This window comes from Eschscholzia californica, unplaced genomic scaffold (genome assembly GCF_041429995.1).
Source record: "Eschscholzia californica isolate CP2 unplaced genomic scaffold, dmEscCali1.0.p SCAF_4, whole genome shotgun sequence".
NCBI lineage: Eukaryota > Viridiplantae > Streptophyta > Magnoliopsida > Ranunculales > Papaveraceae > Eschscholzia > Eschscholzia californica.
The window spans coordinates 6,468,454-6,490,310 of record NW_028238461.1 but is presented as its reverse complement, the minus strand read 5'-3'; the positions used below and the strand labels follow the sequence as shown (position 1 = coordinate 6,490,310).

Sequence of the window (21,857 nt, the reverse complement as noted above, 5' to 3'; positions counted from 1 at the left end):
ATTTAAGGTTTCTCCCAAGATATATAAACTACACATTGAAGCAACCCTAATAGTTTACCACATTGAATCTGAAAAATTCGGTAGCATAGAGAGAGAAAAAGAATCTACGTTGTCTCTCTAGCTGTTTCTCTCTTATTTACTAAACCTTCTTGTGCCAACCTTCTTCTCTATTAAATAAGTTATTGGGATCATCTTCCATCTCTATGTAGTGGTCAAATTTTAAGATTATTTTGATGTGAAGGAAGAACAAAGAAGAACTAATGGAACATACAAAGACAAGAAAAAAAGTGGAAGACAACCAAGTCTCATGTTTGCATATATAGATCTATATCAGTTGTTGATTTCTTATGTTACGGAATCTGAGTATTTCTTTCATTCTTGATTTATAAGTTTTGTAAAGATTTGGTATCATTTTGTTTAGAGAAGCTTATTTGAACAATATCAAATTTTTAGAGTTTTCTGATCTGGTAGAAAAATATCAGATAAAGAAACCCGATGCCCGATTAGCCCGAAGCCCGACTTGCCCGATGCTTTAGTGGGCTTGGGCGGGCTTTGATCATAGGAGATTTCAGAAAAGCCCGCCCGAATCCGCCCGAGAACCCGAGTGGGCAGAGGAGAAACTTACCCGACCCGCCCGAGCCCGAGTCAGAATTACCCGCAGGTGCCCATACCCTCCCGGTTCCCACCCCTATCTCTGACTAGTTCGTTTGTTCATCATTGTTTAGAGAGACGAGTAACATTTTATCATAATTTCGGATAATGGACGATCTAGCGAAGGCATCAACACCTAAAAATTTGCTAATCCAAGTACATTCTTACATGACTACCTATTATTGATATTACCACCACTCTAACGTTGTATTTAATACCCATAATTTTCCGACTTTTACTCAATAACTTAAACATTAGTGATACCTCTAACCCTAATGAGTAGAATAAAAGATGAGAATAAGGTCCATGTCAAATCAATGGTCCAAGGGTGGCTCTAATGGGCTATTCTCACGTAAAGTCATCATATTCAAACCAAAAAACAAAGGTAGCATAACCCATACGTAAAGGCCAAAAGTGGAATTTTGGAGCTTTTTTTATATAGATAAAGGGCATAGGCATATCCTTAACAAGTATTTAACATTGTATTTGGAGTTTTCTACAAATATATTACTAGTTATGGGTCTCATTCGAAAAAGTAAAAGATCTTCACAAAAAAGCAACCGCTTTATGTTTTTAATTTTCAGCTCAACGGTTCTTTATTGAGGAATCAAGAAGGGGAGAAACAGTGGAGAAAGATCTTCAGAAAAAGAGAAATTAGGGTTTTTTCATTTTCTTGGATACCTTACTTGTTTCCTAAAGAATCGAAACACGAAAAGTTTAACCTCGATAGAGAGAAAAGAATTATCTTCTCGAACCTCTCTCTCTCTAAAATGTTCAAATCTCTGCTTTTCAAATTCCATTTTGATGTCTTCATCGCTACTTCTTTCTTCACTCGCAAAGTAGAAGAAGAGGAGAGAAACAACAGCAAGAAACCAAGAGGAAGAAGAAGAAGAAAAAGAACCCTAAAAATTCAATATTTTGTAGGTCATTTAGGGTTTTTGTTAGCCAAAAATGGCGAGTTCGAGTGGTACTAAGAATGAAATGCCACCAAGGAACTTATCAAGGAGGATGACTAGGGCAGCTACAATGTTAGATGTTCCTGAAGATGATACAAGTGCTGTTGATAGTGAGCTTGTTCCTTCTTCACTTAATTCAATAGCTCCAATTCTCCGTGTTGCTAATGAGATTGAACCAGATAACCCTAGGGTTGCTTACCTTTGTAAGGATCACTCTCAACTACTCTTCTTTACAGTTGTTGAAGTATTATCTCTTTTTCTGTACTTGATTTTCTAAACTCCCCTTTCAACCCCATGTAAATTAATACAATTTCTATCCAATTGTGTTAAATTAGGTCGCTTCCATGCATTCGAGAAAATCCATAAGTTGGATCCTAAATCAAGTGGACGAGGTGTTCGTCAGTTCAAAACTTATCTACTACACAGGCTAGAAAAGGTTGTGAAGATTAATTTTCGCTATTCCCGTCGGAAAATTAAGTTTCTATCTCCTCAAGGAGTCATTTTCAGAATATCCTATTCAATGAAGATGTTTTCTTTGATTTCCATTTTATATTAGCTTCCAAACTAGAAGTATATAATGCTCCTTTCATTTCTATGGCAGGAAGAGACAGAAACAAAACCAATACTATCCACAAGTGATCCAAGGGAAATTCAGAAGTTTTATCAGATGTTTTACGAAGAAAATATCAAAGATGGTGTACATAAAAAGAAACCGTAAGTCCGTTAGCGTTTACTTTAGATGAGTTTGCTTGCTTAAATTTGGATCTTGACTTCCCTTTAATTGCTCATGGAAGTCGTGGGGACTCAATATCGGCTAACAGTTTCTTGTCTCTCAATTACTGTGTATTCTTTGAACTTTTAGAGAGGAGATGGCCAAGCTCTTTCAGATTGCATCAGTTTTATATGACGTACTGAAAACTGTGGTGTCTGCTGATAAAGTTGATGACAAGGTTTGAATTTTATGTTTTTCATTAATATTTGTTTTGAGGTACTTATACGAAATGGTGGATGATAAACTAGATTCGACCTTTGCAGGTAAATAGGTATGCAAGGGAAGTTGAGAAGATAAAGGAGCACTATACCCACTATAATATTCTACCATTGGACACGTTAGGGGCTCCTCCACCAATAATGGAACTTCCTGAGGTTAGTTAAGAGCTGGGATTTTCATAATCTCACCTTCAATTTTCTCATCTGATATATGATTTTTCCTATTGGCTAGATCAAAGCAGCACTTAATGCTCTCCGTAAGGTGGATAATCTACCTAATCCCCCAATGCAGTCAGTGGGGGGCGACTCTAATAAGGAACATCATGAGGAGGGAGATAGATCTGTGCGTGATGTGCTGGACTGGCTTTGGTTAGTTTTCGGGTTCCAGGTAATGTTCCACTGTTTTATTATGTAAAAATTGATGGCTTAATGACAGCTTGAATGCTTGATCAAGTTTAGTTCCTTGTACTTGAAAAAGAAAATAATCCTTTGAATCTACTTGACTTCTTTTGATCGTTCCTCAAATATAGACCAAAAAACCATCTAACACTTTCCTATATACAATCCTCATTTTCCTGTACTGTTTGTTAGTCGGGAAATTTTATAGCTAAAGAAGCAGACAGTCCTAGGAATTGCTTAAAAGGAAACTCTGGTTTCTTCCTTCATTATTATCTTATCAATGACTAGTATGAGAATTGAGAGAGAATCTAACTCAATGTCCTATTAATGTTCGTGATGAAGAAAGGAAATGTTGCAAATCAGAGGGAACACCTAATATTGCTACTCGCAAATGTTGACATTAGGAATAAGCACCCTGAAAACTATGCCCAGGTATTCTTTTTTATCTTCAGTTTGGAGTTGTTTTTTTACAACATTTGCATCTTCTTGCATTCAATCAAAGAAGCTTGACATTAATTATTAATTGCAGATGGAAACTCGCACGATAACACATGTGTTGGACAAAATCTTCAAGAACTACCGTTCGTGGTGTGCCTATTTGCGTTGTGGATCAAATCTTAAGTAAGTCAAATTATACTCAGAGTTTTCATATCGAGGACTTCCCAGCAGTAGTGGATCAAAACCTACCTGATTCCACCTCAGGACCTGGTTTGGAACCTACTTCTGTCGTCCTTGCAAAACAAGAAGGACATCCAGGCCTCAGTGTCCACATTGTATTATTTTTGAAATTGCAGGTTTCCAACTAATGCTGATAGACAACAAGTGGAGCTCCTTTACATTGGACTCTATCTCCTCATCTGGGGTGAAGCTTCAAATGTTCGATTCATGCCTGAATGTATTTGCTATATCTTCCACAATGTATGTTTCATTTTACTTCTTATAAAGCACCTAACTTTTAGTCTGTTCATTTATTGTAACACTTAATTAATGTTTGATATTCCTTTCTTGCAAAGCCTGCCTATAACATAATGTCTCGTTTTTTCTGCTTTTTTTTTCTTCTTAATAAGATGGCAAATGAGTTGTATGGAATTCTGTTCGGCAATGTCCACATGGTTAGTGGGGAAGGCTTTCAAACAGCATACCACGGGGAAGAGTCATTTCTACGAGAAGTTATAACACCTATTTTCCAGGTCATGCGCAAGGTAATTTTATATGCCACCACCCTTATTTCATAGACTGAAGTTCATTAATTACAACATGTGCCTCGACAAGTTCACTTTTGAAAAATTATACTGTCTTTGGTGGAAAGGAACAACGGAGAAACAAAGCTGGCACCGCAAGCCATTCAAAGTGGAGAAACTATGATGACCTGAATGAATATTTTTGGTATGGTTTTACTAGAATAGTTGTTTTTTTTCCCTTTTTCTATTGCTTTAACCCCTTTAGCTCTATGGCTTAGCAACTTGCTCACACTTGGTTCCTTTTTCAGGTCGGATAAATGTTTTAAACTAGATTGGCCAATGAAACATGAGTCAGACTTTTTTGTGCATACGGAGGAGATACATTCTACTCACGAGGTTTGTTTCCAAGTCCTAAAACTTCTGGAAAAAGAAACTCAGAAAAGGAACAAAAGAAGATACACGTTCCCGTATATCACTTACATAATTAACATGATGTGAACACGTTATATCTGATTGATAATACCCTCAGACCTAAATTCTCTTCAACCCTTAAGATAAGTATGTTAGAGTTGTATGGGGGCCAGGCACCAAGGCCTTTGAGTATTAGGGAAGAGAACACATGCATTATCTAGTGGAAAGTGGGATAATCATGCTACCAATTTTGCAATCTGTATAGTTATTTCTACTCAGATATCACTAGAAAGCTCCATATGATTGCATCAGAGTTCTACTACTCTTAACACATCTGAACCATCACGGAGTAAAATTCTCTTGCTCGTCCTAAATGTTCTTCTATATTTGCAGCGCCCTAGCCAAGTTGTTCCTGGTAAAAGAAAACCTAAGACGAATTTTGTGGAAGTACGTACCTTTTGGCACCTTTTCAGAAGTTTCGACCGGATGTGGATATTCTTTATACTGGCTTTTCAGGTACATTTTGGATTTGCCGAAGTTGGTAGAAACTTCTTATTATAAGGAAGATAAAGCATAGTTTTGGTTGGTTTCAGGCTATGGTAATTATAGCGTGGAGTCCTTCTGGATCTCCTTTGGCTTTGTTTGATGAGGATGTATTTAAAACTGTTTTAAGCATTTTCATTACGTGGGCTTTACTCAACTTTCTGCAAGGTACTATCCTTCAGCCTCATTTAACGTATTTACAGTTTATATTAATATATTTCTCATGTCTTCTGATGTTGTTGCAATTTGTTTAAACTAGACATGTTTACTCGGTTCATTTTTCTAATGAGGGAAATGATTTATTTTGATACTATCCGTTTTTTGCAGCTACTCTCGATATAATTCTTAGTTTTAAAGCTTGGGGAAGCATGAAGTTCACCCAAATTGTTCGATTTCTCCTGAAATTCGCAGTTGCCGCTGCATGGGTTGTAGTTATGCCAATAACATATTCCAGTTCAGTGCAGAATCCAACAGGACTTATCAAGTTTTTCAGTGGTTGGGTTGAAAATTGGCAAACCCAACCACTTTACAACTATGTCGTGGCCATTTATGTGTTACCCAATATATTGGCTGCATTACTGTTTTTGCTTCCACCAGTGCGAAGGCACATGGAACGCTCAAACTGGCGTATTATTAGCCTTCTCTTGTGGTGGTCACAGGTAACTGTTGTTATTTTATATCATGTTCTTTAATGTGGCCGTTTCATTTCTAAAATAATATTTTCTTTGGTAGTCTGTTTCTCATTTAAGAACTTGTTTTGATGGAATTTTTTTTCGATTTGTTCTATGTTGGAAGCAAAACCTGAACCCGAGCAAAAAGGGAGTACAAGTGTTCTAATTTTAATGCTAGGTGTACTTTGTATAGGTTTCTGTCACAAATTGTTTCCTCGGGAATACCGTTTGAGAAAAAATTTACTACACAATACTTTGCTGAAAATACCACTCTAATTCTCTTGTTAGCTTGTTAGGCGAAACTTATTAGCCCATACCACGTTTTTGTACTCAGCTGACAAATCTAAGTAAGTTGGGATATTTTTTTTACCATAAAGTGGTGCTTAATCCACCTCTGCCGTGATTTAGTTCTAAGTTTAACGTAGGTCAATGCAGATATTCAAATTTAGCATCTAATCTTGTACATATTTCTGACCCTATTATAGCCAAAACTATATGTTGGAAGAGGAATGCATGAAGATATGTTCTCACTTTTCAAGTAAGTTGGCATGAACTTCTAGTTTCAATTTTTCCATTTCAGTTATCAATTTTTTCACTAACAATGACATGTTTATTGGTCAGATATACTCTGTTTTGGATCCTACTGCTTATTAGCAAGTTGGCATTCAGCTACTACGTAGAGGTGATTAATTTTGCTCTCATATCAAATTCTTATGGCAAATTTTAGAGTGAGCACGTGAGGAAAAGAGGCACCTTTAACACTTTCGAGGGCACCTTTAAATCTTCCAAATTCTTATTTGAGTTTATTCAAATTAATTAGCTACAAAAATTTATTCTTTTGATAACATAATGGTAAATCATGTATGACAAATGGTCGGAATTTTAGCTTTCATTTCCTATTTGTTCTTAATTAGGACAGTCTATTATCCTAATTGTTAGAAGTACCGACAAGTGGTAACATAAAGAAAAATATTTATGAACAAATAACCCAGTTGATTAGGCCCTGTATTCCAGTTTCAATTTAAAATGAATTACATTGCGCTTTAACAACATATTTTACACTATATTTGTACCCTTCAAACATCAACTTCTTAATCCAATAGAAGCATATAAAGGAAACGTGAAAGAACAAATATAGTGTACAAAACTTTTATCTTCAACAATATTTTGCATTTTCCGTGTTGTTGCCCAACAATAGTTTTCAGTTTCTAAGTTAGATAAATAATTTAACCAATCTAATAAGGAAATGTCACTCATTCAACAGAATATGTGATATTTACTTGTCTACAAAACTTTTATCTTCTCTTTTACTAAAAATACATTTACGAGGCATGGTTCTGATTATTTTGTGGTGTCTTGTACTTTTAGTTGTTTAACCTTCAAAGTGATTTCCAGCACTAACTTCCCATTTCTTAAGTAGATAATGCCATTAATTGGACCCACGAAGCTAATAATGGACCTTCGAGTCGGTAACTATGAGTGGCATGAGTTTTTCCCCAATGGTAAGCCTGGTTTTTAGTTTATTATCCATAATTCTGTGCTCTCTTTTTCCTCTCATATTGGTTTATACTAAAAAAAAAATCTCAAAATGATGCAGTGACACATAATATTGGTGTTGTAATCGCCATATGGGCACCGATTGTCTTGGTAAGCCATCTACCTTAGCACTTTCTGGAGCGGAAAAGTACTTGGATCTTATAAAACTTCTTTTGAAATTTATTTGTGTCGAGTGTAGGTATATTTCATGGACCCGCAGATATGGTATGCTGTATTCTCTACCATATGTGGTGGTATTCATGGAGCTTTCAACCACTTGGGCGAGGTTAGTGGATGTTTACCTCATGCCACAAGGAAGTAATTTGAAATAAGTCCTCTTGTCATTTAATGAGTCTAGTGAAACCCATAATTTCTATCTTTTCTAGAAAAGAAAATGTTCCATCACTATATTATTGTGATATTCTCTAAGAAAGTGAAGTAGGGAGGGGTCTCTTCTATTACTGACGTTATATAAGCTCTTTTGTTTTTTATTAGATACGCACCCTTGGGATGTTACGATCAAGATTTGATGCAGTTCCCCTAGCTTTTAGCGAACGGCTTGTACCATCTTCAAAGGAAGAAATCAAAAAGAGCCAACTGGTAATGCTCTTACTACAGGCGTTACTATGATGTGTTTCAGTTTTATATATCGTCTATCTGTTATATAAATGTCATATTAGCTATTATTTGCATGGAGTAGAGTATGCAAATATCATGGTAACTTTGATTTATATTTTATATAATATGGTGCTGACAGTGACATATTCCTACCGGAATTATGGATTTTTGTGCTGAAGGTTACAGTTTGTGCACACTAACGTAGTCAGGAGTAGGTTTCACATGAGAAATGAACATATTATGGTTTTTAGGAAGATAGTTTTCTTCTTTAGTAGGAAACGAGAAATTCCTCAGCAAAAATGAAGTAATTATTCTGATCATTTGCGTAATATTTCTATTAGTTGCTTAATATCTACAACTTAAATGTGTAGTTCTAGTACACCAATCATCATATTACCATTAGATATTCTCTTTCTAAACTAGAATATGTATACATATGCCATGGTAAATGTTAGTTACCCATTTTCTGTGATTATGCATTTCGTTGTCACAGGATGAAATATGGGAACGAAAGAATATCGCAAAATTTTCACAGGTCTGGAATGAAATTATCAACTGTATGCGGGTGGAGGACTTGATCAGCAATAGGTTTGAACTTTACGTTTCATAAAGCATCAAATATATAGCTAGGTGCTACAGAAACACATATCTCAATACCTTCTGACTGTACTTTATCTGTATTGGCCAGGGAGAGAGATTTGTTGCTAGTACCGTATTCTTCAGGTGATGTTTCTGTTGTCCAGTGGCCTCCTTTCTTGCTTGCCAGTAAGGTAAATCTGGTGATCTTTTTTTAGCTCCATCTTAATATTTATTATATTTACAATGTCTTTCATGTTCTCAACTTTTACGTGTCTTATTTAATAGATACCCGAAGCTTTGATCATGGCCAAAGATATCAAACGTAAAGATGATGCGTACTTATTTAAAAAGATTAAAAGTGATGGTTATATGAGGTCAGCTGTAATTGAATGCTATGAAACTTTAAGAGACATACTGTATGGCCTTTTGGACGACGACGATGATCAAAAGTAAGTAAAATATATTCTTATTTTTTATTTCTTTACCAGTAACTATTCATCTCATTCTGTTTGTTATTTTGATGGAAGCTCTCAATTTGTATTCCATTTGTTATGGAGGACTGAAAATTTTATGCTTTGTTTCTCATTTTTCAGGATCATTAGAGATATATGTCACGCAGTGGATGATAGTATAACAAAAAAGACATTCTTGAAAGACTTTCGGACAAGTGAGCTGCCCCAACTCAGCAATAAGTTAGAGAAACTCCTTAACCTTTTGGTATGCCTACTTTCAGTTATCTTATAATGTTTACCACGGATGTGCAAGCACATACTATTTCAACTTCATGGTCATACGTATTTAAAGATCTAATTTTGATAGAAAGGTGATGAAGATATGGATTCGTACAAAGCACAAATTATCAATGTCCTTCAAGATATTATGGAGATCATTATTCAAGATGTGATGACTAATGGACAAACGTAAGATCCTAGCCGGTGTCCTTTTAACGACACAGTAAACATTGATGACCATTATGTTTAATTAAATTCTTTTCTTCTATATGTAGAATTTTAGAATATTACCAGCAGAGGAAGGATCATCACAGTGACAAAAAACATGAGAGGTTCCAAAAGCTAAATCTTAATCTTATGCGGAATAGATCTTGGATGGAGAAGGTAGGCAATGCTCATTGATTGATGAGATCACGGTCTCTGTATATGAGGTAATATATTTTTCATTTCCCATGCAGGTAGTTAGGCTTCATCTGCTTGTGACTGTTAAAGAATCTGCGATAAACGTGCCTATGAATCTTGAAGCCCGTCGTCGCATTACCTTCTTTACAAACTCGCTGTTTATGAACATGCCAATTGCTCCAAAAGTCCGCAACATGCTATCCTTCAGGTTCGGTTTTTGGAAATCTCATTGTTTGTCCCCCAAATTGTACATTCTCATTTATTACTTGAGACCCACAAATTTGGTTGCTTGGGAGACATGCCATTTCCTGTCTAGCTTTCGTACTCTCTGTTTTAACATGTATAAATACCACAATCTACGATGTTTATGTTTAACATGTTGAGAACTATGTAAGTTTGCACTTGACACTGTCGTAGATAACTGCATATATTATTAATCTTATTAAACTGGTTTTCTGCTTTACTCTTCAGTGTTTTGACTCCATACTACAAGGAAGATGTTCTCTATTCAGAGGAGGAACTTAACAAGGAAAACGAGGACGGAATATCGATCTTGTTTTACCTACAAAAAATATATCCTGGTACGTGTTAAGTCAGTATATCTTAAACTCTCCCTTTCCTAGAACTATTATAACCTAATCATTTGCTTTCTGGGATTGTAAATTAGATGAATGGAACAATTTCTTAGAACGTATAAATGATCCAAAAACGACAAATCCCTCCAGAGAAAAGACAGATTTAGTTCGTCAATGGGTATCTTACAGAGGACAGACGCTTTTCAGAACAGGTTCGAAAAAATATAACATAGCCTACTCATTTTTCTATAAGTCTTACATTTCACCATCTAAGGCTCAATTCTATTATGCTTTGATTGGACCATCAGTTAGAGGGATGATGTATTATAGGCAGGCGCTAGAACTTCAATGCTTTCTGGATATGGCCGAAGATCGTGGTATGCAACTTCTTTCAAATTTTATTTGTCAGTATTCATTGAATAGTTGATTTCAACATTCTTGTTGGGGTTCTGAAAGAGAAACAGGTTGATTGAAATATTTAAATATTTGCCTTGCAGCAATTTTCACTGGTTATCGAACAGGAGCAGACAGTCTAGATTATCATGACCAGATGGCTTTTGCTGCCCGATCACAAGCTGTAGCCGACATGAAGTTTACTTATGTGGTCTCGTGTCAGGTTTATGGTGCCCAGAAGAAATCCAGTGAAGCTAAAGATAGAAGCTGTTATCAAAACATTCTCAATCTGATGCTAATGTAAGCTATATAACCTCTGGGTAACCTTTTAAGTTTTAACTACATCTTATTCGGACAACCACCAATTTTGTAAAAATCTGCAGGCATCCATCACTTCGCATTGCATATATAGATGAAAGAGAGGAGACCGTGAATAATAAATCAGAAAAAGTTTACTACTCTGTTCTTGTCAAAGGAGGAGATAAGTTGGATGAGGTATGACTCAAAACTAGACCATATTTTTGGTGTAATGGTTACTATCTTCTTTTAAATGAAATAATGGCTAAAAGTTGTTATCTAAACCAAGGTAAGAATCTTACCGTTTCCAAGAAGCTGTTATTTTAAATCTTACCATTATGCTGGATCCAATATTTAGTTAATCTATAGCATAGCTAACTCTCAGCAAGTGAGACTAAAAATTAAAAGTTCTAATGTTGTATGCATAGAATGGAGATTTGCTTTGTTAAAAAAAGTTTAGTTTAAGCCTATCTTGAGCAAAGATGATGCTAAACAACGGAGAAAACAAGTGAATGGGTTGGAGTCCTGTTGACGATCGGGACGACCGATGGACGTTTCTTCCCTTGATGCATTCTGCAAAAGGGTTGAAAGGAGATAGAGTGCAATTGCATGAACCAGTTTGCAATTGTCACCTTATCGTCTTCTCAAGGACCTAGAAGGAGGATCTGTATCTGAGTCTAGTTTGGTTGTAAGAGAAATAGTCTTGGATGATCTACTTTTGCCTGGTTCCTGGGTAAGTAAGGATTTCAGAAGAAACCTTACCAATTACCATGCGATGAGGCAGTCAAAGGGACCTAGTAGAGCAAGGGAAGTGAGATTGAAGATGTAAAAGTGAAGGGAGAAATAAGGTCTTTATGTAGCCCTCTCCAAGATAAATGAGGATCCCAAATTGTTCAAATATGACATACGTTAAGGCCTTATTGGCCCAACAGAGTATAACAAATGATAAATATTTTGAAACTTCATATCAAATGATAAATTTAATAAACTAAGAAGACCAAAGCCCTGAAACTAGAGTATAGACATCAAGCATTTCTAGCTAGAAAATTAGCGAACTACAAGCATATGGTCTGATGTTGTGCATCCTGGAAGTCTTTTTGATCTCACATATATTCTTCATTGTCATCTTAGGAAATCTATCGCATAAAGCTCCCAGGTAAACCAACTGATATTGGAGAAGGGAAGCCAGAAAATCAAAATCATGCCATAATTTTCACACGTGGTGAAGCACTTCAGACAATAGACATGAATCAGGTACCACACCTCTCCTTAGAATTATTTTTTTGTACATATGATGACTACTTGCTTACTTTTTGCATCTTCTTAAATTTCAGGATAATTACCTTGAAGAAGCTTTCAAAATGAGGAATGTTTTGGAGGAGCTTCTGAAAAGTCGGAGAGCAGATAGAAAACCTACAATTTTGGGGCTTAGAGAGCATATTTTTACTGGAAGGTTGATTTCAGATTTCCTTCGAGTTTTATCACCTTATGGAGAAAATTTTTAACTGCAAGTGAAAGAAAAATACATATATTAGTATCACTGTTTAATTATTATGCATAATTTAGGTTCCGCAAAATAATCACTTTCTGCAACTTCGCTAACATAATTTATGATTTGCACTCATAAACTGCAGTGTTTCATCACTTGCTTGGTTCATGTCCAACCAGGAGACCAGTTTTGTCACTATTGGACAGCGGATTTTGGCAAGCCCTTTGAGGTAAGACATCTCTTCATTTGTCTTCTTTTGAACATATTGAGGTGTGGACGCTGTTTCTTGCGTTAAATATTTGGAGGTGAGACCATAAGAGGTTATTTCCTTCATCTTGAGAGAAAGAAGAAATATGTGTATATTGTGACCAAATCTAGTTAGATTGAAATAGCTTAAGCCGCAGTTTCTTAAAATGTTAGTATAAGATTCTTAGTGAGACCCTCAAGACAATGAACCAGGACATTGACACAGATTCTTCTTTGGATGACAAGAAAAGAGCAGAAACAACCCGTGAAAGATGAATGAACATGACTCGTGTGTCATCACTCTTAAAACAGCTTAATTGCCTTTCTATATTTCTTTTCTGTTTGTTTCTATTGCAGAAGGGGCAATTTATACTTCGTATATACCATGCCTGCTTCTAGCTCTTCTTACCTTAACGTAAGAAAAAACATGAACCAGACGGGTTTTAAAAGCGCCATTGTAGTTTGATCTCATCATAATAGGGATAAAGCATTTGATATTGGTGCGGCAGTGATACATTATGAATTTTGCTAATGCTTTTTCTGTCAATATCTTCAGAGTCCGGTTCCACTATGGTCATCCCGATATTTTTGATCGACTCTTTCATCTAACAAGAGGAGGAGTTAGCAAAGCTTCAAAAACAATTAACTTAAGTGAAGATATATTTTCAGGTAAACCACGACACTAAGGCACTGCATAGTACTAACAGGATAATCAGACAATTAATCTAGTAAAACATCTACAGGATTCAACTCAACTCTACGAGGAGGATATGTTACTCATCATGAATATATTCAAGTGGGAAAAGGACGTGATGTTGGGATGAATCAAATATCACAATTTGAGGCTAAGGTAGCTAATGGAAATGGAGAGCAGACTCTGAGTCGTGACATTTATCGTCTAGGACGCCGCTTTGACTTCTACAGAATGTTGTCCTTCTACTTTACAACAGTCGGCTTCTACTTTAGTAGTATGGTATAGCACTCCCCTCAACCTTCGGCTGAATTCTGTTATTTCTATGATCTTGTTATTTAGAATAGCTAGAAAATTTGGACTTCACACTTGGTTAACATTGGTTGTAGTGTACTTAGTAATATCGTTGAGATGGATTAACTTCGTTACGCAGGAAGAGTGATTGGAAAATGTACTTTGCATGCATCACTCGTTATTTTTAAGGATCCAAGTGCTGAATGCCATTTGAATTTTAGTTTTAAAATCTCTATTTCCCATATTTGGATTTTGAATATTATCTTCTATACTACTTGAGCTTTCAGAAAATCAAATTTGAGGGTTGAAAGTGGTGCAAATTTTTGTTTTAGCTTAGTGTAAGGGTCTGATGTCAACTTATATTTTGGAATTATGTTGTAGCAATATGGCATTTCTCTGAAACACTAAATGTTTTCTGTTTTCCAGGTTACTGTGCTTACTGTTTATGTTTTTCTTTATGGTCGTCTATATTTGGTCCTGAGTGGTTTGGAGAGGGCGATTCTTGACGATCCAAGCATCCAAGAGAGTAAGTCGCTTGAAACAGCCTTGGCTACCCAGTCAGTCTTTCAGCTAGGTTTCATACTGGTGCTGCCCATGGTGATGGAAATTGGCCTAGAAAGAGGATTTCGCACTGCTGTTGTCGATTTTATAGTTATGCAGCTACAACTTGCCACTGTTTTCTTCACATTCCAACTGGGTACGAAAGCACATTATTATGGGAGGACAATATTACATGGAGGTGCAAAATACAGAGCTACTGGTCGTGGGTTTGTTGTGTTCCATGCAAAATTTGCTGATAACTACAGATTTTATTCACGTAGTCATTTTGTGAAGGGGTTGGAGCTTATGATATTATTGGTGGTTTATGAAGCATACGGAAGATCTTATCGGAGTTCGAATATATATTTATTTGTAACATTCTCCATGTGGTTCTTGGTGGTGTCTTGGTTGTTTGCCCCTTCAATTTTCAATCCATCTGGATTTGAGTGGCAGAAGACTGTAGATGATTGGACTGACTGGAAAAGGTGGATGGGAAATCGTGGTGGTATCGGCATCCAGCAAGATAGAAGTTGGGAGTCTTGGTGGGATTCTGAACAGGAACACCTGAAACACACTGACGTTAGGGGCCGTGTTCTTGAAGTTATACTGGCTTCTCGCTTTTTCATATATCAATATGGAATCGTGTATCACCTTAACATAGCGCACAATAGCAAGAATATTCTGGTATAATTATCTTCCATAGTAGTTCATTTTTCCTTTCTCAGTTAATCTTTCTTAGTTTTGAAGATCTAATGCTCAATTTCTTAACACTTCACTGTTGTTTGTAGGCTTATGGACTTTCTTGGGTGGTTTTGGCAACCGTTCTGTTAGTTCTGAAGGTATGATGGTTTTTGAACTCGGCCATGTAAATTTTCCAGAGTATCTATGCATACAGTTCAGCCGTTCTCCATATGTAACCTGGAAATCTGTAGGGGTTTATATATATATATATATATATATATATATATATATATATATATATATATATATATATGAAAAATGGTCCTGTGGGTCAACCATTATCCATATGAAAGTTGGTCAAAACTCCCTAGGCCAAATTTTCTTTTGTCAAAAAGGATCCAAAATTTCTTAGGCATCAGCTCCCTTGTAAGGTTTGCACGGGTTTGCATAATTTTGTGTACAAATCCATGCATATTTTGCACTTGGTTTGGACGAGTTTACAAAAGTTTGCACTGATTAGCACAGGTTGCATAGTGAGCTCAAGCCGAAAAATATATTAAACATGGAGACCAAGTCTAAATTCTAAAAGAACATTGACATGTCTTTTCAATCAAACAACATGAAATTTGGTCTTCAGCGTATCTTTTTGCAGTAACATATACTCAAGTGACATTAACGTAGAGTGGTATGCCGTTGACCTAAAATAATTTTGTTCAAGTGTACACCAAAAAATGTTACGTTATACTTATACGCATAAAGTGACTGCATTTCCAACTAGTATCTGTGTCATTGTTTTTTTTTTTACTGAAATGTCATGTTTAGAGTCTTTGTGTCCGACAAAAAGACGTTAAAGGAGTATCCATATTAGTATTGTATCATTTGTTTAGCCTTGCATTACTTATCGATGCATGCTATCTAATCTATTTGGTTTTAGGTTAGGAGTTACGATTGATCCTACTTGGTCCGAACACGGCAACTATGAGACCACTGCTTCACATTAGCAGTTTTGTTATATCAGTAATGAAGTTCTTTAGATGATCCAAAATCAACATTTTTCATCTGATTTTGTTCATCTACCAAATATCCTTCGCATTTTTTATGCATGTCAACTTTAATCATTAATTCAGTAGCTACATTTTCTCTATTTGTTTCATATGCAGATGGTCTCAATGGGTAGACGGAAATTTGGTACAGACTTCCAACTGATGTTCAGAATTCTCAAAGGACTCCTATTCCTCGGCTTGGTATCTGTTATGACTGTCTTATTTGTAGTTTGTGGTCTCACCGTATCAGACCTGTTCGCTGGCATGCTTGGATTCTTGCCGACTGGATGGGCCCTTATTCTGGTAAGTGCTATTGCGGCTAAATCACCCACTTGTTAGCGTAAGACTTGAGCAGTCAAAGCCACCACTGTGTTAATAGTTCAGTGGTTTGGGATTCTAGTTTTCAAGTGAATCAACAAAATCAGACCCCTTCATCAAAAAAAAAAAACAAAATCAGACCAAGTCTTTCTTAATATATATAATAAAGCTCACTTGAAGCCATATGACCTGTTGTTTTGGATTTCGACATGGTACCTCTTGCAATCATTTTCTTGCAACTTTACTGTTGGTAGCATTCGATTTCTGCTCGTTCTTCTAATAGCAATATAGGTCGAGAGTACTCTCAATGACGAGTTTTGTCGAATTTTTCCGGGGAAAAACACTAAAACACTCAAATTGTGATTTTGTTCTCCCACTATTAAATAAACGAGCAGAACCACATTATTCCAATATCAACGCAATCGTACAGCCTGTTGTAGAAGTCGAAGTATGATCCAAGATAGCTACCTAGATTGTGTGGTTTTTTTACCCACCTTACACTGACATCGGCAAACAGAATCACACCACTACTTTTCTGAGATGTTTTAGCATTAATCTGATTATATCTTCTACTTTTCTACAGATTGGGCAAGCATGTAGACCATTGTTAAAGCATATAGGATTCTGGGAATCGGTGAAGGAACTAGCAAGAGCTTATGAATACATAATGGGTCTGGTAATTTTCCTGCCTGTCGTGATATTATCATGGTTCCCGTTCGTTACAGAATTCCAGACTCGGTTGCTTTTTAACCAAGCATTTAGCAGAGGTCTTCAGATTTCCATGATTCTTGCAGGAAGGAAAGATAGAACTTCACCAAATTGAGGGTTTAAATTCTTTTGTTTCTTACTTAGAACTGTATCATAGTTTTTTATTCAATTATATATATTCTTGAAACAGCAGCAGTTGTATGAAATGATTACTGGAATTTCTGTATTTTGGGCTTCTTATATCTGTGCATTTTCGAAGGATCCCATCTGTTCCTTTTTAGGCTTCAGTTTCCTATATAGCATTTGTACATTATATGTTTTGCACATGTTGGCACATATCATGTAAGGTTTGCACATCAAACCCAAGGCCAAAATGATATTGATGTGTCTATTTATCCAAGATCAAAAGGATTTAACTATGAACTTTTTAGTACTTTTAGAAATGTCAAAAATAAATACAGTACATATGTTGTTTTGTGCTTGTAAGTTAAGACCCCAGCAGATGTGGACTGGTGGGTTTGCTTTCAACAAAAAAAAAAAAAAAAAAGAGGTGGTGGGTCTGTATTTCTTTTTAGAGTGAAAGAGGAGAGGAAGGGAGAGAGGAGAGAGGAGGAGAGGAGGATAAAGAGAGGGAGAGGAAGAGAAGACTAGAGAGAAAATTTTGATTGTGTTGGTGTTGGTGGTGGTGGTTCTCTTGTGGGAGGGGACGTGAGGGAAGTTGTGGTGGTGAGGTGAAGACGAAGAATATAGGGTAAGATGCAATTAAGTTTATTTTTGGACCATCCAACTAGGTGGTCTAGTTAATGTCAGACATGGGAGATATAGTTTCTATACATTTCAAATAATATAATTAAAATATTTTAAACATAAGTATTACGCATTAAGAAATAAGGTTATTTTTTTGTTTTCATAATTATCTTTCTTATAAAAGTGATTTTGTAAATTCAGAATAGACTCTCTTTTAAATATGGTTTGATTCTTAAAAGAAATTCAACGTTTTTTTAGAACCAATTTGGGGGTCAAAACAGAATTCCGTTTACAAAATTTAAAAAACATTAAAGACACTTCATTTCTCCCTCTCTATTTCCTTCATTTCATCACCTCTCTCCTCTCCAAATCAGCTCTCACACCACCTCATCATCTTCTTTCCCCAAAGTCGTCGGCCAGTCAAATTTTTTCGTCAACCTTCGAACTTAAAAAAATAATAATTAATCTCTCCTTTTTTCTTCTTTTCTCTTTACTTACTTTCTATATCTTCGGAGAATAGGAGGAACCCCTTTGCCGGAGCAACCAGGCTTTGAAGGACTGATTTCAAGGTCTGGTTGCTCCTCGAAGTGACTATTACTTGTCGCCGGAGATATATAGATAGAGTATAGAGATAGAGAGGTATGAAGAACAGAAGACGAAAAACAAGAGAAAGAATCAGGAGAAAGAAAAAGAGATGAAGAAAAAAAGTTAGAAGGTCGTCGAAAAATTGTTCGGTCGGTGACCTTTATCAGATGAGATGATGATGTGGCAAGAAAGATGATGTGGCGGAAAAAATGACATGGAGGAGAGGGGTAATAAAATAGAGGAGATAGATGGAAAGATGAGGTGTCTTTAATTTTTCTTTTTTAATGAACTCTATTTTGGCCCCCAAGTTGGTTATAAAAAGAGTTCAACAAAAAAAATTGGTTATAAAAAAGTTGGAATTCTTTGGAAATTAACCTATATTTTAAAGGGGGGCAATGAGCTTGCATAATCACTTTTATAAAAATGACATTTACGGTAACAAAAAAAATCACAATTAAAGTTAATAGACAGTGTCAACAAATGGAAGTCAACTTTGAATTTACGAAAAATAAGGTGTAAAAAAGAAAGTTGGTCACAAGCTAGAGGCCAACTCATAACATAATTTTAAAATTTGTATACCTTAACCAGTGTCACTAATATATTTCTAAACATTAGCATAGATTTGTATTGTGTTAAATACCATATGTACTTTTTAAATATTCTAATATATTTATATATTAATATCAATAAATTAAAATCTATATTTAAAATACCTTATAAATATTATAAATCTATTATAATGTATTATATGTTGAATACATTATTAAAATATTTGGAGATATTATTTTTATTGGTATTAAATATTAATATTAATTTTAACATATATTAGATTTACGAGAATAGTATTGTTTAAATAAGTATATGGTTATAAACTTAATCACGTTTAAACAATAAATATCTTATTGTAAAGTAAGTGAATTAAATAAATATTTGTTATATTTATGGTTCTAAAATTATATTTTTATTTAAAACTAAATTAATTAGTTAAAGTTTTAAATGATATTTAGTTATTTGAAACTGTGAAAGAAAAAACATTTATTAATTTATTTTATTAACACGCCCTTTAAAATCATTTTACCATCTTATATATAACACCCGTTCTTTATATTCAAGGGCGTACAAGCGACAGAGCGGTTACTATCGTGTATGTCTCAGTGGAATGGGAGGGGATAACTAAAACATGAAAACAAGTTGTAGAGTGTTTTTCTTTAAAAAGTTTTACACAGTTAAAGGCATTTTCAATCTTCATTTCTACGTTATGATCGATAGTTTTCAATGTAGATTTATTTTATAAAGAGATTTATATATTTAGTGACAGTTAAAGATTTACTTGACACTTTTTTTATAATAGTTTTAACTATAGATTTTAATTGTATAACAATTCTGATATTTAACCTAGTAATCCAGTATAGCTACCTATCACATTCTAAATATAATGTCACTCTAATCAATCATAATATATTTAAATATAAATTTTAAATTATATATATGTCTATATATATTTAAATAATTAATTATAATATATTAAAATTACATACATATTTAACATAATACAAATTTAAGTTAATGTTTATAAATATATTAGTGACATTAGGCAATATATAAAATGTATAAAATTTTATTATTTTATAAATATTAGTACTTTTAGTAGTTATAAAGTTATTATTTTAATATTAAATATTAGTGTTTGATATAAATTTTATTTTCCTAATACCTAATAGTTATGTTTAAAAATGTTTTTAGTAGCTCTAAAAGCTTCTCTTCAACCCTTTAATATTTTAGAATGTTGTATATATATATTTTTTTCCTGTATGTGCGTCTTCACGTGTTGATCGTGACGTGTTTGGTCAGTAAACATAGTGTTGCAGTGCCAACATTTTCTGAACGGTGGCTAGCCTTTTTTTCCTTTTACATCGTCATTTTCTCAGTATTACCATAAACTAATATAAGTAGGCTGAAATTAGTGGAACCGACATTATTAACTGAATTGAACGCCATGAGCTTTTGCGAAGCTTTGCCAAGCTTTTCCGAGTTTTGGAGTTCAAAACGGTTGATACATGTTCGATGCTCTCCATGAAATTCGACATGGAGCAATTGAACTCGACACCCAAGGGCATTCGACTCGAGTCCACTGTTTTCATCTCCAGAAGCTCAGGCAAGCTACTCGTGTCGAGTTCGGTTGCTCCATGTCGATTTCCAGCGAATGAGATCGTCATCGTGACACCTAAATAGAGTCCAGATCTCTACAATCATTTTATATATGCGCTTTGTAGGCTTTTCAACATTGTAAATAATTTGAAGGAAATACTTTCACTTTGATGGGTTCACTGAATATTTGGTTATTTCATGGTGGAGAATAGAAAAATGTTGATAACAAGAAAAAAGAATGCGCAAGTGGCAAACAAGATGGGATTGTTCGATTGGACAGGGCGACACTTACTGATCTTTGTGAAGTTGTTAGTCAAGAAGTAGGTGTAGATTTGGATTGTGATTCGATGAATCTAAGTTTTTCCAGGTGTCTTCCGCTTCATGTTACAATTAAAAAAGGGTTCTCTTGTAAAGGCTACTAATACAGCTTCAGTTAGTTTTCTGCCTGATAGTGTTGGTGACAGAGAAATAACAAGAAGACAAGTCCATGGATCTAGGTCGAGAATGTCTCAAGCCTTGACTAAGACCAAGTCCATGGACCTAGACTAAGAGTGTCTCGGGTCTTGACCAAGACTTGTCCCAAGAGGGTGTCTTTTTCATTTTTTTTCCTTCCGATTTCACGCATAGTTTTTCTGAAATTGACTTGGGCCATCTGGAGGCCCAAATGAAGTTCTTTCTTGAAATTGATTTTGGAAATCATAAAAGAAAACTGAAAGGCGCCTCTAGTCAAATTTTCAGAAATAGACTTAGGGCCCGTTTGGCATTGAGATGTCAAGAAAGTATCTCCCAAAACTTATTGTACATGCATATTTGATTATTATGAATGTCATATTATGTGGATGTATATGGATGTGAATGCGGTAACAAGTATGGTCATAGACCATATTTCTATTTATTCTTGTTTTTAAGCACAAATGTGTTCCGGTGTAATAATTTTAATTTCAAGTTTGTACGATATGCGTACCGTTTGAGTCTTGTAATTAGAGTTTAGGGTTTAAGAGTCCATTGAAGAACTCAAAGATTGGATCCTATTGAGTGAACTTGGAATTATTTTGTTATCTACTCCCTAGTCCAGGTTCATTGCATGAACAACAATGACTTATGAAGACAAGGGCATGAGATTGACAAGATATCGATGTCTCATAGGTTATGGAAATAAGAGTATTCAAGTCATGCGGGTGTATGATTGATAATACGTATTGGATAACTGACCACGATAGTACTTCAAATTATTGAATGTCAAAACTCTCGTTGACAAGATTGGAGAAATTCTTCAAAACATGAGTGTTCCACTCGATCATCTTATGTAAAGAATATCTGGTTTTGGTTCCGCTAAACGCCGCAACATAGAACAAGGTTATAAAGGCGGACACTGGTCCATGCATGATAGACATGAAGTTGAGTGGGAGTACAAAAATGAATTATGTCTTCCTA

The 21,857-nt window shown here is 35.1% G+C and overlaps 1 protein-coding gene across 1 annotated transcript; it reads left to right on the top strand.

The window, feature by feature from the left end:
* The first annotated feature begins 1,155 nt into the window (after positions 1–1,155).
* LOC147542061 (callose synthase 7-like) lies at positions 1,156–17,169 on the top strand. Its single transcript, XM_086637851.1, has 42 exons — positions 1,156–1,810; positions 1,943–2,043; positions 2,209–2,321; positions 2,470–2,557; positions 2,643–2,753; positions 2,830–2,985; positions 3,339–3,428; positions 3,526–3,617; positions 3,791–3,914; positions 4,064–4,198; positions 4,306–4,382; positions 4,486–4,573; positions 4,982–5,104; positions 5,182–5,299; positions 5,459–5,790; positions 6,288–6,340; positions 6,424–6,484; positions 7,223–7,304; positions 7,400–7,449; positions 7,538–7,624; positions 7,834–7,938; positions 8,450–8,544; positions 8,645–8,726; positions 8,821–8,984; positions 9,129–9,252; positions 9,355–9,455; positions 9,542–9,650; positions 9,725–9,876; positions 10,140–10,249; positions 10,336–10,455; positions 10,552–10,620; positions 10,741–10,936; positions 11,020–11,131; positions 12,065–12,187; positions 12,268–12,386; positions 12,568–12,651; positions 13,225–13,337; positions 13,412–13,641; positions 14,080–14,877; positions 14,982–15,032; positions 16,035–16,220; positions 16,819–17,169. Exons 1-42 carry the CDS (start codon positions 1,603–1,605, stop codon positions 17,056–17,058), a joined length of 5,772 nt encoding a protein of 1,923 aa, XP_086493977.1. The 5' UTR covers positions 1,156–1,602; the 3' UTR covers positions 17,059–17,169.
* Positions 17,170–21,857: the final 4,688 nt, after the last annotated feature.

Excerpts from the sequence above, each read along its gene's own strand:
- LOC147542061 (XM_086637851.1), top strand. The coding sequence starts at position 1,603 with ATGGCGAGTTCGAGTGGTACTAAGAATGAAATGCCACCAAGGAACTTA. Across the intron at positions 2,044-2,208 it reads TACTACACAGGCTAGAAAAG|GAAGAGACAGAAACAAAACC; the intron begins GTTGTGAAGATT and ends TTTCTATGGCAG. Across the intron at positions 11,132-12,064 it reads GAGGAGATAAGTTGGATGAG|GAAATCTATCGCATAAAGCT; the intron begins GTATGACTCAAA and ends TTGTCATCTTAG.